Source organism: Lutra lutra, chromosome 4, assembly GCF_902655055.1.
Source record: "Lutra lutra chromosome 4, mLutLut1.2, whole genome shotgun sequence".
In the NCBI taxonomy this organism is placed as follows: Eukaryota; Metazoa; Chordata; class Mammalia; order Carnivora; family Mustelidae; genus Lutra; species Lutra lutra.
Genome location: NC_062281.1, coordinates 65,273,722 through 65,290,958, shown reverse-complemented (window position 1 = coordinate 65,290,958; position 17,237 = coordinate 65,273,722). Strand labels below are relative to the sequence as shown.

Sequence of the window (17,237 nt, the reverse complement as noted above, 5' to 3'; positions counted from 1 at the left end):
TTTGTGATGTGATACAGGTATTACCAAACCCTACTGCAGTAATGATTTTGAACATATAAGTCTAACAAATGAACCTGTTATATACCTTAAACTTGCAAAAGCTTATATGTCCATTATATCTCAACAGAGCTAGAAAAAAGTAACAATAATGAGTCACCATTACATGAAAGAGGAGTATGAGAAATACAAGAGTTAACTCCTCTGATCTGTAAGAAATAGAATACACAAAACACTGGGCCCTATTAGAGCTTATTTTTAGAATCCTCCTTGGGTAGCTTATAGAAAATCATTCAAGAGCAGTTGAACAGGATGCCCTTGAATTCAAGGACAGGAAGTTTTCTTTCCTGGTGTCAAAAACCAAGAGTGTGTGTTAGAATAGAGACAAATATTTAGGACTTGAAAAGAATCAGGTGCTAGCACTTGTTTATTCATTCATTCACTGGGGGGAACAAGAAACCATGGAGCATCACTGTGTGACATGCACTGTGCTGTGCCAAACCAGAGAGATGAGAGAGTCCTTGGGTCACTGCACTTACAGTACAATGTCCAACTGACAGCTCAAGTCGGTTAAGTGTCTGCCTTTGGCTCAGGTCATGATCTCAGGGTCTTGGGATCGAGTCCCATATTGGGCTGCTGCTCAGTGAGGTATCTGTTTTTCTCTCTCTCTCTCTCTCAAATAAATAAATAAATTTTTTTTTTAAAAGTGGGGGGTGTCTTGACAAAGAACCACCTTGGAAACCAGACAGCCATACAATGGAGCACTGCTTCTCTTTAGTGATGACAATAGGAGAAAGATGGTCAGAGGATTGACTTTTTATATGAAATGACTCAAGTAATAGGTTTATAAGTTTCTAAGCACAATAGAGAGGAAGAATATATAACATTGAGCATGTGAAAGAACTCATTCTGTTAGGGTTTCAGAGGTTTTCTTCTGAACCCAGAAAATATTGATAAATGATAACTGGACAATTTTGATGAAAGTAATTAATAATTAACGAATTTGGGATGCCTGAGTGGCTCAGTCAGTAAAGAGTCTGCTTTTGGCTCAGGTTATGATCTCAGGGTCCTGGGATTGAGTCCCACATCCAGCACCCTGCTCAGCAGGGAGTCTGCTCCTCCCTCTGCCTGCCGCTCTCCCTGCTTGTGCTCTCTCTCTCTCTGACAAATAAATAAAATCCTTTTAAATTTTTTAAAAAATAATTAATGAATTAATATAAGAATAATTAATTGGAAATGCTGTGACATATATTTTCCAAGTACTACCAAAACTCATCCAGAGTTGTTAATCAAAAGACATGGTATGAGCTGCGGTTACACCCAGAGAAAGAGAAGTGCAAGCCATTTTTCATAGAAAAGCCATATGCTATTTATAAGCCATAAGGGAATCCGTGATTATGTTTTTACTAATATTTATTGTCCTTATATTACATTTATTACTTCAACAAGTTTATTTGAGCAGTGAACACTTCTTGAACAAACACATACAGTACATTGAGCAAATACAAAATATAAAGAAATGAATCTTACCTTTGAGGAGTATATATAATACCATTGGCACACATTAAGAATTCATGTAATTTTTTTTTTCAGTAAGTATGTATGGAACGCTTACAGAATCCTGGGAAGTACATAGGGTCTAGGAAAGCAACTGTGGGTTTAGATACCAGTTCAGCCTACCGATGGTGGCAGTGGTAGCAGTAGTAATATTAATAAAAATTGGTAACATTTGTTTAAGAATATACTACATGCTATGCTCTGTGTTAAGTACTAGATATGGATTATTTCATATAATCCTGGAAACAACACTCTGAGGTGTGTATATGATGAAAATCAACTGAGGAAACAGTTTCAGGAGCTTAAGTAACTCATCCAAGTTCCCACAGTTTTAGCAAATCCAAGCTCCAAATTGGGAAGTTTACCTGCAATGCCTATGTTCTTTAGCTCTACACCTTTCCCACAACTATGGTACGGCATGGTGAGAGGAGTGATGTGTGACACAGATCAAGGATTCTGAGATCATGTCCATGAGGAAGCAGCACGTGAGAACTACGTGAGAACTATGGGTGATTTCAGAGAACTGTACATAGTAGAGTGGAAGAATGAAGAAGGAAAACCAGGCACCGTATTGTGATATTGTGAACATTTTGTATTGCATGTTAAGAAGTGGGAAGCATTTGAATGTTTGCATTCTCATTTGCATTTTTTTAAAGATTTTATTTATTTGAGGACTGTGAGAGAGCAGGGTGAGCAGGGGTGGGGGGAAGGGCAGGGAGAGAGAGAGAAAAAAATTCAAGCAGACTCTGAGCTAAGTGCAAAGCCTAAAGCAAGGCTCAATTTCAGGACCCTGAGATCACGACCTGAGCCTAAATCAACGGTCGGATGCTGAGCCACCCAAGAGCCCCTTTCATCTGCATTTGTTTTTTTGTGGGGGGGGGGGGCAGGTAGCAAAAGGTGGTTTATTAAAGCAAGGGGACAGGACCCGTGGGCAGAAAGAGCTTCACCGGGGTCAAGAGATATGGCCCATTATATACCTACAAGTTGGGAGGGGGATGGAAGGAAAAAGGGAGGTTTCAAAGGAATTTTCATATGCAAAAGAGGACCTACAAGATACCAGAGGCCTTGCCATTGTCAAAGTTGTTTTTTCCTCTAGCTTAAGTGATCACCTTTGTGAAGGGGTGAAAACACTAGGAAGAGGCAAGACTAGGAGAGTCAGAGAGAGGTTGTACCAAAATAGGCGAGAGATATTAGTGGTGCTCCTAGAGAGGAGAGATTTATGACACAGAAAGAAATAGGAAATTAAATTAGCATGAAAGGTCCTAGACTTAGGTACGTTAACAGGTGGAACTGTACAAAATATTCATCTCTTATAATGGATGAATTTAGTGTGACCGCCTGGGGGCATATAACATTTCTCAGTCTGGAGGTGAAGCAGTGGGTAAATCATAAATAACTAGACACAGATTTTAGGAAAGCAGTGATTTTAATCTTGACCACACTCAACTCTGGGAAGGTTTTGTAAAAATAAGAACATTGAAGATACTAAAAATATCATTTCACAAGACAACTTTAAGGAATTAGATAATTTCTACATCTTATTTCTTCTAACTACTTTCTTACGAGGGCCACTGTCCATGGAGAGACTTGGGTATTTTTCCACAACTGCTTGTTTTATTATAGCTGAATAAGGCGGGGAGCATGAGAAAAGCACAAAGAAGGAAAGTCACTTGGAAACTGAGCAGAATCATTTATATTTTTCCAACAAGAAGAAATGTAGCTTTAGTTCAAAGATTGTTGAAACTAATCTGCTTTAGGCTACCCAGGACAGAAGTTCAGCTGATGCTGTGGAGTGCATAAAATCGGGCGATCAGCAGAGCCTTCCATCTATCATAAAAAGCTTCTGTGAGGGGTGCCTGGGTGGCTCAGTGGGTTAAAGCCTCTGCCTTCAGCTCAGGTCATGGTCCCAGGGTCTTGGGATCGAGCCCCGCATGGGGCTCTCTGCTCGGCAGGGAGCCTGTCTCCCCGTCTCTGCCTGCCTCTCTGCCTACTTGTGATCTCTGTCAAATAAATAAATAAAATCTTTAAAAAAAAAAAAAAGCTTCTGTGAGTGTGCAAAGAGCAGCAGTCCCTGCTGTGTTCCAGTTTACTTCACCTACTCCATTCTCTTGAGATTGAAATAGTCATTATTTCTCTGCGAAATTCGAATGCCGCCCAGGTAATCAGCTTAGCAGAGTATCTCAGAGAACCACAGATGATTAGAGTCCTAATCACTTGTTTGTGACAGTCACTTGCACAAGTATAATGGGTCTGGCTTTTAATTAAAGGAGAAAAAAAGAAGACCTGTAGAAAAGGGGGAAATTATTTCATGTTTTAAAAATGTCAATCTGTAAAACTAGATGTACACACCTATAACCATAATAAGACTTACAGCTCAAGTGAAGAATATAACCAAAATAATAGGTTCCTCGGGATGTTCTTCTATAGAGACTTGAGGGACACATTTGCCCTAAGGGAATGTTCTCCCTCTCCTTCCCATGACTGACTGGCATCATCAGAGTTACAAAGGATGGTGAAAATGAGGTGGTACACTGGGAAGTCCAGAGGTTAAAAAAAAAAAAACACACACACACACAAAATCAGACTCCAATTATTATGTAGAATTCTGCATCAGGACAAAACTCACTGATTTCAGAATTGTGTGATATTTGCTTCACTTTATATTTCTCTAGTACAAAATCAACTCAAGCTTCATACCGATGCAAAGGTTTCAGAAGAGTTTCAGTAGTTAGGCAGTTTCTATAGATGGTTAAGTGTCATGTCTAATGTCACCATTTGCAAAACTGGTCAAAACTGTAGTTTGACATATGGTCCCTTAAACTCAGAAGACCGCCACCCCCATGCATGCCTTTAGATGTGGGTATGTGTTTCCCATATATCCTATTTTTTTCGAACAAGAAATTATTCTGCTAATTATACTGCAGGAGCAAACAAAAAAAAGAGAATATACTTCTCCAAGTGCCCCAATTCTACTATTTTTGCAGTAAGAAGTTACAGTCACTACTCAAGAAGCCTTTGAAGTCTCAACACGTATCCCTAAATCCAGTGACTCCAGTGGGTCTTGTTTGGAGGATAGTTTTCCATTGTAATTAAATATGTAACATTATTGGGGGGTACAATAGAAATTTTCAAAATAATGTTTAGCCTCAATTTTACAAATATGGGGAAATAAATAACAAACCATCCCTTGCTAAACGTTGCATTTTCTACTTTAATATTTCTCACTTAATCATCGACATTGTGTTAGTTTATGGCAAATTGTTGTGGCTGCAAATTCAGAGCTCTTCATCACACTAGTGTTGTGTCAAATCTGAATGACCCTTCTGCACTAGTAAAAGAAAAGTTTGGGATCACTCCCGAAAGAGAACAATGTAATGACTAGCTACTAAGGAAAACAGCAGAGTCCTGACTGTGAACTAAGAGTCTCAGCAAATAAATCCACTCTCAGAAAACAGAGCTCGGGGGCGCCTGGGTGGCTCGGTGGGTTGAGCCGCTGCCTTTGGCTCGGGTCATGATCCCGGGGTCCTGGATCAGTCCCGCGTTGGGCTCGCTGCTCAGCGGGGAGCCTGCTTCCCTTCCTTTCTCTCTGCCTGCCTCTCTGCCTACTTGTGATCTCTCTCTCTGATGGATGGATAAAATCTTTAAAAAAAAAAAAAAAAGAAAGAAAACAGAGCTCGAAGCCATAAACCTCACGTGGTTCTGGTTTCCCACATCAGTTTCCCTGTGAGTTACTGTGTCACCCTTGTGGCCCAAAAGGGGTGATGTGATACATGTCCCCAAGGGCTCAATTTAATGCATTTCAACCCTTGGGAAATTGGCTTCCTTGTTCAGTACAATTTGAATCAACATTAAATGAAGCATTAGAGCTCTGAAGGTTTTAAAAGGTAATTGGGGATTTTAAAACCCAAAAATTTTTTTTAAAAAAGGTAACTGAGAATAAAATTGATGTTTTTATATGGAATCATGGTAAATGGCCAAATATGTAGAATATCCTTCGGTTTTGAGACTCTTTAATGTAATTTACTATAGAAATGTCATGACTCATCTTAAAGAGGACTAGCATTTTTCTTTTAAAAAAACAACTAATGTAACTTGCTTCCAGATTTGAAGTCTTAAAAGGTGAACTAAATATAGTGTAATAGACATGAGTTAATAAATTGTCAAAATACAATATGTTGCATTTAAAGTAATTTAGGAAAATAAGGTTTGTCTCTCCAATGAGACTTAGTTGGCAGAGAGGTTTGGATGCTGATCTTTTGTACCTTGCCATCTGGAAATTGGACTGGCCAACAGGAGGCTCTTTCACATACTATCCCTTACCCTTTACTCTACAGTTTGACATGTAAAATAAAATTGATATCTGAGGTCTAGAATCAGTTGGGACAACCATATGAAATAAAAATCACAAAGAAGCATATTAACAAGTACCAAATTATAGTCAGGTGAACCTACTTCCACTAAACCCCAGTGTATAAAGGAGATACTCATAATAGTTTATCATTAACTTCATGAACTTATCATAACCATATAACATCATTGTTTTATAAAATTAATAAAATCATAAAATTTTATAAAAATTAATCAAGGTCATTTTAATGAACATCTTTTTCTTTTTAAATAAAAAGCAGAAAGAGCTTCTGTAAATAGTTAAAATACAGCGGGGTTTGGGAAATAGGATTTATGAAAGCTCACATTCCTCTGATTTTCCAAGTAATATGTTGCATATAATGAGCACATGTAGGCGAACTTACAGTGTGAGCTCAGGAGCAAAGAGGGCTGGGAACAGCATTACTGTAGGCATGGCTAAGTGATCACACATGCCACTTCTGGTAATTCTTATAGCACTTTATGCAGCCAGTATGCCAGCTTTTGTCATTTCATAGATGAGAAAATGAGTCAGAGAGTAGAGGTAACCTGGCCCAAGCCCTACAAGGCGTCCTCAAATCCCAGTACCTCTGGTTGGGATACCCATGTTGTCAACTACTATTCTACATTCAGAAAGGTTGTGGTATTTTGAAAGACACTCCAAAAGTGGACAGGCATTCCTTACTTGTAGAAAGATTTATGCAGTGGTACCAAGATGTTGACCACAAGCAGAACGGAGTTCTGGGGAGGGTTGGAATATAGCTGGGGTGCTGGGAAGATGAAGTGGAGCATGGGAGACTAGTTGATAGAAATCCTTAAACATCAGGATGAAAAGTTTGCTTTTGCAAATGCTGCCTGGAGAGCAACTGAAGATGCTTTGAATATAGTATTGATAGCATATTAAGGATTCATAGTTAGTAAATTAGTTTGATAATTTGCTTAACAAATTGTTGTTTTACATCACATAATGTAAATGTTGAAATTTTTTTCACATCAGCCAAGGAAATAAATGAAGGACTCACTTAGTCCTAAACTCTGACCTGCAAGGCCATACATCTTGGGGCCTAGACTGCTTCTCTAACTTCATCTCCTTCTCCTCTCCATGTGCTCCTGCACACTGAGCTCCACACTTGCTTTTCGGCAGACAGAACATGCATTAACCTCAGGGCATTTGCACTTCCTCTCCCTGAAATGGTCTTTCTGATAACAGCATCTCCCTCTGACATTGCACCCAATTCACTTTCTATTCCCTTAAAATTTTCACATTTCTGAATAACTTATTGCCACTTGGTATATGTATTTGCTTCTTATTTTCTTTCTTCTTCCCCCTGAAATTTGATCTCCAGATCAAATTTTTTTTTTCTGTTTACTGTTGTATCCCCAGTGTATCACATTGGAGTGGATAAAGATTTGGGGATCTGAAGTTAAGTGCCCTTTTCAAGAAAAAGAATAGAAAATTTCTGAAACAAAATAGAAGTGAAACTTAATATTTATTTGGAATACAAAAAAAATTACAAGGTTTAAAGTGCTAACAAGTACCACAAGCATTATAAAATCTGAAAGGCAAAACACTGTTTTTATTACTTGATTGCCTGACCCACCTCTGTACTTTTTTCCTCTACAGTTTTTGGTAACAGACTCTTCAGACTGCCTCTTCAATGTATAATAATCTTGTGATATAATCTTCTATAGAGAGAATGGGAAAATAATTTAGTATTTTTTCTCTAGCATGGCTGATCAAATTTTTAAAGAAAAATTATTGATTAGAACAGCCTTTTAGGGGCACCTGGGTGGCTCAGTGGGTTAAAGCCTCTGCCTTCAGCTCAGGTCATGATCCCAGGGTCCTGGGATCAAGCCCTGCATCAGGCTCTCTGCTCAGCAGGGAGCCTGCTTCCCCCTCTCTCTCTGCCTGCCTCTGCCTACTTGTGATCTCTGTCTGTCAAATAAATAAATAAAATCTTTAAAAAATAAAAGAAAAGCCTTTTAATTTCAACACTGTTGCTATAATCGCTTATAAACTTTTAAATTGTCAGAAATGAGAACTCCAAAAAGTTCTATAGCATGTGAACCATGATATTTGGAAGAATATTCCACAGACTAGCTTCTGTCTCTACACATTTCTAGCCTGGTTTTCCCTCCACCACAGACAGCCCTGCGTGTCCCAGGATATGAACACTGCATTACAACCTTGGGCCCAGCTCCTCCTTTTCAACATTAGGGAAGTGAGTTTGCACAATGGGTGGTACGAATACTCTGGACTCCATTTCTGCACCAGGAGACTATAATAACCTAATTAGAAATGGAAGTAACTGTGAATCACATACATAGGTTCTAGTCAGCCTAGTCTAAGTGCTCCATAATACTATGTCCTTTAGCTCAGTTCCAGAAATAATCCTGGCCATTTGAACACTGCAGAACACGACAGAGGGAAGTTGCGGTAGACACAGTGAAGACAGCAGTCATAACCATTTGCAGTTAAAACATTCTGTTTCTGCAAATTTACAAAAGCATGTGACTCTGTGAACAATGTGCTAGGGATCCGTACGAGTGAGGAAAACTGATTCCCAACCGTTTTTAGCTTGATAGCCAATCTCCTTCTTTCAGCATCTCATGGCACCTGTAGGTGCAAAGAAGACACTCAAAAATTATTGTTCAGTGAATGAATGAACAAAAGTTACTTCTTTGTGATTCTTCCATGCCACAGTTAAATCAAAGTGCCTTTCAAATTAAATCGGACCCCTTGACCACAGGTTACATTTATCATATTAAAAATGTGCTAAATCTCTGATGTCATGTGGGATCTATTCTTAACACACAGTATGTCAAGAAGATTTATTCATTATAAGCACAGATATATTGACCCTTTCCTTTTTCTTTCTGTGGGGAAATTCACAGTTTCTGCATAATTTTATAGCCCTGTCAAGTACATTTTCTCAGGAGTATACCCCAAGCAGCACTGTCACTCTTACTGCTCAAATTATGGAGCAACTTTCTTCAGTGTATATGTTATATTTGTCTTTTAGGAAGAACAAAGTCTACTCTGTGACCTTTATTTTTTCATTTTTGTGACTCCCAGGGAAAAGGCTGTCCAAATTTTTAAAATGACACTATAGCTAGAAGGAGCTAAAGAGTGAAGGCCTGTATTTTCCAGGATGGGGCCAAAATATAGATTTCTTTGAATTTTAATTCAACTTCCTAATGTGAAAACAGATAGAGCTAGAAAGGAAATCTGTGAGTCAGATAAGAACTCTTGTACTCAACAGATGTGCCTAGGATTCCTAGCCGTCCTAATGCTCCTTCATTCTCTTGCCCAGAGTCAGCAGAGCTGTCTCAGTGGTAATCACCAAAGTACCTATAAAACGAAATGATCTCTTGTAAAACCTGACTCTGAGTATCCACTTATGCACCATTGAAAAACCCTGTGCCACTCTCTGGATCTGGAATCTTTCTGAGAATGCTAGAATCAAAATGCTTCTTGCAAATGCTGAATTTTCCCAGTTGACATTCAGATTGATAAAGCTGAGAGAAGAGAGAAAGCTACGAGGCTTATAGTGAATATATTAACAGCAAAGTTGCGGGCTTACTGCTGGGCTTTGTCCCACATGCCTAATCCAGGAAAATGGACTCCTGTGATGCCATGATGGAAAAAGTAGGCCTCAATTGGACAAATTGTGAATCAAACTCAGGCAGTATTTCCCACATTGACCTTGTTGTATCTTTTTAAATACACTTTTTTAAAGATTTTTTTTTTAAATATATTTGAGAGAGAGAAAAGGAGCGAGTGAGAGAGAAAGAGAGTATGTGTGGGATTGGTGGCAGAGGGAGAAGAAGCAGACTCCCCTCTGAGCAGGGAGCCCAATGTGGGGCTCCATCTCAAGATCCTGGGATCATGACCGGAACCAAAGGCAGGTGCTCAACCAACTGGGCCGCCCGAGTGCCTCTGAATGTTTCACTTTTTTTTTTTTAATTTTTGTTAATTTTATTTTTTATAAACATATAATATATTTTTATCCCCAGGGGTACAGATCTGTGAATCACCAGGTTTACACACTTCACAGCACTCACCATAGCACATACCCTCCCCAGTGTCCATAATCCCACCCCCCTCCCAACCCCCCTCCCCCCATCAACCCCCAGTTTGCTTTGTGAGATTAAGAGTCACTCATGGTTTGTCTCCCTCCCAATCCCATCTTGTTTCATTTACTCTTCTCCTACCCCCTTAACCCCCCATGTTGCATCTCAAAATGGATGAAGGATCTCAATGTGAGAAAGGAATCCATCAAAATCCTTGAGGAGAACACAGGCAACAACCTCTTCGACCTCAGCCGCAGCAACATCTTCCTAGGAACATCACCAAAGGCAAGGGAAGCAAGGGCAAAAATGAACTTTTGGGATTTTATCAAGATCAAAAGCTTTTGCACAGCAAAGGAAACAGTTAACAAAACCAAAAAACAACTGACAGAATGGGAGAAGATATTTGCAAATGACATATCAGATAAAGGGCTAGTGTCCAAAATCTATAAAGAACTTAGCAAACTCAATACCCAAAGAACAAATAATCCAATTAATGGGCAGAAGACATGAACAGACATTTCTGCAAAGAAGACATCCAGATGGCCAACAGACACATGAAAAAGTGCTCCATATCACTAGGCATCAGGGAAGTACAAATCAAAACCACAATGAGATATCACCTCACACCAGTCAGATTGGCTAAAATGAACAAGTCAGGAAATGACAGATGCTGGCGAGGATGCGGAGAAAGGGGAACCCTCCTACACTGTTGGTGGGAATGCAAGCTGGTGCAACCACTCTGGAAAACAGCATGGAGGTTCCTCAAAATGTTGAAAATAGAACTATGACCCAGCAATTGCACTGCTGAGTATTTACCCTAAAGATACAAACATAGTGATCCGAAGGGGCACGTGCACCCGAATGTTTATAGCAGCAATGTCTACAATAGCCAAACTATGGAAAGAACCTAGATGTCCATCAACAGACGAATGGATAAAGAAGATGTGGTATATATACACAATGGAATACTATGCAGCCATCAAAAGAAATGAAATCTTGCCATTTGCGACGACGTGGATGGAACTAGAGGGTATCATGCTTAGCGAAATAAGTCAATCGGAGAAAGACAACTATCATATGATCTCCCTGATATGAGGGAGAGGAAATGTTTCACTTTTTATAAAATTTTTGAATGAATCTTAGGACCTAATTGAAACATACACAGTGGTTAGTATGGACGGGCAGATATGATAGACAAAGCTGTCTGTTTTGGACATGGTAGTGAAAGAAAGCATACATCCATTATAAGGAAGATTTTTCCATTAGGTGATATGTGCGTGATTGGTTTTAAAAAATGACACTTTGAGGTACCTTCTCAGAGAGCATGGTGCTGGCCACACTGATTGATCAGGAGATTACAGTAAACTCTTTTAAAGTCTCTGGCAGATAATTTGCTACTCTACTGTTGTTTATTACAGCCCGAAGGAGGGAGAAATAAATCCGTTTAAAAAGATTTTAAAAATGGATAAAAATTATGGGCTGCTTGTTAAATATTCTTCACAAGTCAGTGTTATAAGCAGATGAGGGCAAGTCATGTTTTATCTAGAAGAACAGACATATTTCAGTTTGATTAGAAAAAGATAAAGATTTTTTTCTTAGTGTCATTCAGCCAGTGTAATGAGGGTTATTGATTAAAATGTTAGAATCAATAAGGACCTAAAATTGGAGTAGAGGAGATAGTAAGGAGGAAAAAAAATGTTATGGTCTGTCAAGTAAACTGACAATTAAATGCTTTGTGAAAAATTGATTTTTTTCAGCGTGAACTGTCAGCTGTACTCCTTGGCTCTCTTGGACATGTGAGAGCATGTAAAACGACAAGTATCTATTGTTATCAGACTCATACACTAATACTTGTAAATATCACATACTACCAAAAGCTAATTGTAATATTCAGCACATCTGACTACGTTTTACTAATGCTTTTTAAGGAGTTTTGTGTCATGTTAATGCTTGTCAGGTCTATGAACAGCCAATGAAACTTAACACGTTTCTCCTTAGATTCCAATGATGCATAATAATACAATTACACATTATCAGGGTCTTTCCAAAATTTAAGCAGTAATGTTTAAAGCCCCTTACCCTCTTTTTCTTAACTCATCAGTATCAAAATGTGGCAAGCATGTTGGACTTCTGTAGTCCAACTACTAACCCAGGATAGGTGAGTTAGCTATTCCTCAGGTAGAAGGTCTCCAGACCTTTCATTTGCAAGGAAAAACTGGACAGACCTAGATAAATACATGTGTAAAAAAACACCAAACTACAGGTAGGTAAATGCAGAAACAGGAAAAAAGACAATCAAAATACCCATAAATGGAAAAGTAAAATAAAACAAAATCTGCTCATATGAATTTTACACAAAACATCAAAAAGTAATGAACATTTTAGTGAAATGTATGTAAAGGGTCCCTAAAAAGCAATTCAAAGACTAGCACCTGATAATGTTAGCAAATAAATAGGATCTAAGAACTGCCAAAGAGAAAAAAAAAAAAATGTGAAAGGACATAAAGGAAATGCCTTGAAAGGGAAGGCAAAGGATGAAGGCTCGCCAATCCCTGAATTCAGGGGCTGAATTCTGAATTTTCTCACGGTTGCTCTGGGCATCACATTCCTGTATTATTAATTAAAAGTTCCTTTTAAAATTTTTACAGTCTTTCAGATTAGGTCCAGGAAACATACTTTTTAAAATACCAATTCTTTTTTTTTTTTTAAGATTTTATTTTTTATTTATTCCTTTGTCAGAGAGAGAGAGCGTGAACACAAGCTGGGGGAGCAGCAGACAGAGGCAGAGGGAGAAGCAGACTCCCTGCTGATCAAGGAGCCTGATAAGGAACTCCATCCCAGGACCCTGGGATCATGACTTGAGCTGAAGGCAGACGCTTAACCTACTGAGCCACCCAGGCATCCCTTAAAATATCAATTTTGATCATAATGAATATTAATTTCACTGTTTATTTTTCTAAGTTATTGGGCATAAATGGGTATAGATTTATTAACTATCATTCAGACATGTATGAAAAATATTAAGAAGTCTCTTCTTTTAAATTACATGAAACACCAGTAAAGAATAATATCTGATAATAGATTTTATTATAATTCTGTTTAACTGTATGTATATAATCTCTTTCATAAACATAGTTCATGGGGCGCCTGGGTGGCTCAGTGGGTTAAGCCGCTGCCTTCGGCTCAGGTCATGATCTCAGGGTCCTGGGATCGAGTCCCACATCGGGCTCTCTGCTCAGCAAGAAGCCTGCTTCCCTCTCTCTCTCTCTCTGCCTGCCTCTCCGTCTACTTGTGATCTCTCTCTGTCAAATAAATAAATAAAATCTTTAAAAAAAAAAAAAAAAACATAGTTCATTATGAGTTTGTTAGATTTAAATAGTTAATTTAGGACCCCATCATCTAGCTCTATAATCTCTTTTTAAACAGATGTTCTAGGGATCCCTGGGTGGCTCAGTCGGTTGAACACCCGACTCTTGTACTCAGATCAGGGTCTTGATCTCAGGGTCATGAGTTCAAGCCCTACATTGGGCTCCACGCTGGGTGTGGATCCTGCTTAAAACCAAAACAAAAACAGGTGTTCTATGTAGAAAAATCTGGTTCATTGTCTAGCCGCTTCCATTTTGGCTGGCGCTTTTTGATTATGCAATTAGGGTAGGGGAGGGAAAGTAAGTTTCCCTCTATCCTTCTGAGTTCTTAGCTGAGACCCTAATAGTAAAAAAAAAAAAAAAAAAAAAACAGATTAATAAGAGAAAAACAGAGGTTTATTAACATATAAACTTATGACTACCTGGGGGGGGATACCCAAAGAAAAATGAGTAACTCTGAGGAAGCAGAGTAGGAGGAGTATATTCTGCCCCTCTTCATTAGTAACCCAAACTGTCTTGAAGTGCTTAATGGGAGCCCGAGACATTTGACTTGCTTTTGCTTTTGCACACAGGTGCACTCTGAGCGTGACCCTGGAGCAGGCCATCATTCTGGCCCGAAGCCACGGGCTGCCTCCCCGCTACATCATGCAGGCCACTGACGTGATGCGGAAGCAGGTAAGTCTCATGCCCCGTATAGGGACTGTTTTACAAGACCTGGATTTGAAGCTTCCTTTTAATCAGGATTTCTCAATTTTCGTCAGAATAATCAGCATTTATCAGGTGTCTCAAGGGTGCCTGGATTTGAGGGACATTTTTCCGGGCTCAGAGGGTAAGTATGGACAAGAAACACTCCCAGGGATGAAAGCAGTACAGACATCTATATGAAGGTTCTCCAAGAAATGTAGCCAAGCTGCAAAAAGAGATGTCTGAAGAGGTAACCTGAAGGAGGAAAGGGGTTGACCAGATGTATCAGGCAGGAGTGGATTTGGGGTTTATGTAAAGGATGAAGTCAAGGGTGCATGGCACTTTCGGGGCATTGCAGGTGATTTACTAAGGCTCTGGAAATACATTGAGGAAGAGGGTGGAGACAAGGAAGAGGAAAGAATTGAGGACCCTGCTTGCTCCTGGAGCTCCCAGAGGGAATGCCAAGCCATGCTAAGAAACTTGTGCACTATTCTGAAGATAAAACACATACCTCAGATTTTCCTTCAGAGGATGAATAGCAATTTTAGGAATGTCTTTAGTTCACTGAAGTATTTATAGGTGAGAATATACTCTCTTATCAAGAGAATGAACTTTTGGCCTAATACCCAGTGGTATTTGAAATAGGCCAGTTTGGTTTTTAACTCATAAAATTCTTTTAAAAGATAAGAAAAATACACTAACCTCCAATTTGTTGATTGATTAGGAAAATGTATTTAATCTAATAGAAAAACACAACTTAGTAGAAAAGCAAAAGAAGTCGGAAAGATCAATTTTATATTTTCTTCTGTCACATTTTTCTCAGGTTACCACAGAAATTAATTTAACAAATCTCTCTACTTACTCACTTAGTTTGAATTGCCCAGTGATAGTGAGTGACTTTGTTTGTTTGTTTGTTTGTTTTTAAAGATTTATTTATTTTCGAGAAGGAGAGAGAGCATGGGCACACGTGGGGGGAGGGGCAGAGGGAAAGGAGAGAGAGAGAGAGTCTCAGGCATACTCCCGGCTGAGCTCAAGCCCAGTTCAACTCAAAGCCCATCCCACAACCCTGAGATCAGGACCTGAGATGAAACCAAGAGATGCTTAACAAACTGCGCCACCCAGGCACCCCAAGTAACTTAGTTTTTAAGATATGCTTTTGTAGTTAAAACTGCTTTATTTACTCAGTACTTAGTGTATAACTCTTACACAAACAGATAACTTCCTGTGGGTTTGCTCCCAAGATTATAATACTGAATGGAAAGAAAGAAAGAAAAAGAAATCCATGGAAACAGTCATGAGGCCAGTACCAGTTTAGGGTCTGCAATTCAGAAATAAGGTACAACAAGTGGAGATACATTGTAGCTTCAGGCTTCAGGTTCCCAGCTGGGAACCCTGAAGCTAGAGACTGAAAACCAAGATCTCACAAGGTCCAAGAGGAATTTGCTAAGTAAATGTTAGATCCACAAGAAGCACAGGACACACGGTGGTTCAGCTGGGAAAGGGCAAATGCAGACACAAAGGCCAGCAGATTTTGGAAGGATTTTTTTGGGTGGATATACAAATTTGGTTTTAAAAAAAGTAGATCAAGGTAAACTTGCGATTATCCCTATCAGGTTGGGTTTGGAATGCCAAAAATACAGAAAGAGACTAAGCATTCTGTTTCATTCTATTGCTGTTAGAGTAAGTTTACAATAAGAGTTGAAGGAACCATCTCAAAAATCATAGTTTATGGCAAGACTAAGAGACTGGTATTAGCCTGTTTTAGAATAATCTAGTATAGGAGTAATGATGGATTGGCTAGATATACATTCATGCTACATTGACTCCAATAATCAAAACCTTTAAGTTCTCACAACTGAAAACAGAGATAGATAAAATAGAGAGGGAAAGTAAAAATCATTTTTAAGCCTTAATGACTTGTTTAACTGGTGCAAACCCTTCTGAGGATACAATGTACATATGATATTTACATATATTATTAGTATTATTAGTATATTATTAGTATATATTAAGGCAACTGAAAAGTTAGGAAGTTTCTTATCAAATCCTGGTTGATTTCTAAACTTCCCTGCTTTTCAGTGTTTATCACTTCTTCTCCCGTCCATATTTTTATAATAAATACATTCAGAATAGATAGCTTCTCTCCTTTGTTACATGTTTCTCTGCTCCAAGTGGCTTGGAGACAAAGAACTGATTTCTGACTTCTTCATGAAGGATCAGAGAGCCTGGGGCCCCTCTCGATGGAGAAACCGGGCTAACCTGGTGCACAGAGAGTTTTGCAGTGTTCCCTCCGTTGCTCATCTTCTCCCCAGGGTTTAGTTGGTACAGGCGATGGGATTAGCGGCTGGGATCCACTCAGCAAGCCAACTTTTCCCTGCCTGTGATCTGAGTAGTTAGAACACTTGTGGGAATCAAAGATCTAACTTTTCTGTTCCCTTTGCCTTTCAGCCATTTAGATATAACTCTCTGGAAACTGAATGGTTGGGATATTTTCTAGGTTAATGAATAAGATTCTCTAAGATCTTTAGTTTCCTTTTTAGGAAGAAGAAGCCCTTTAGCACGATTTATTCTTCTGACTGCAGTATTATTTTCATGTACAGATTTTGTATGTGTCCTTTTCATAGATTTGTTGAATGCCCTGGTTGAGTTGTTAGAAGGAAAGCTAAAAGATAGCAGGCGGGATCCCATGCCCCTTTTTGATAACGATTGTCATAATCCTAAGCAGTACTTTTACATAACCAACGGATCTCATTAATAAAAGGCTTGAGGGAAAAGTTCTCATTGACATTAGAGACAAAGCTTTCTATCCTACAAATTATACATTCCAAGTATTACTTGGTGGAAGCCAATCTCAAAAATGTTTTGACCTTTTTAATAAAACTGGAATTTCAAAGAATTCTGTCTCCTTACCTACAATATCAGGGCATTATATTGGGCACCAGTAACAGACTAAGGAAGATGTGATTCTTGCCCTATCTCATGGTGGCCACATGGGGGCAAATCATCATGACACAGGCACCAACAGACAAGTGGTATTCGACCTCAGTGTTTTAGGCCAGAAGACAGGAATAAATGAGTGACTAGACTGTGAGCCCCTCAATGGCTGGGACACTGAGTATATTTTGTTCTGGCGTCACAGGTTTCCAGAATAGTTCCTAGCAGAGAGTAAATGCAAAATGACATGTGAGCAATGAA

At 39.0% G+C, this 17,237-nt stretch overlaps 1 protein-coding gene across 6 annotated transcripts in view; it reads left to right on the top strand.

Moving 5' to 3' along the window:
• Positions 1-17,237, top strand: part of LOC125097754 (phosphatidylinositol 3,4,5-trisphosphate-dependent Rac exchanger 2 protein) — a 307,095-nt gene that overhangs the window by 275,364 nt on the left and 14,494 nt on the right. For all 6 annotated transcript variants that reach the window (XM_047725749.1, XM_047725748.1, XM_047725751.1 and 3 more), the window contains one exon: positions 13,931-14,033. In XM_047725749.1, coding sequence (XP_047581705.1) covers positions 13,931-14,033 — 103 coding nt within the window. The remainder of the gene's footprint in view (positions 1-13,930; positions 14,034-17,237) is intronic.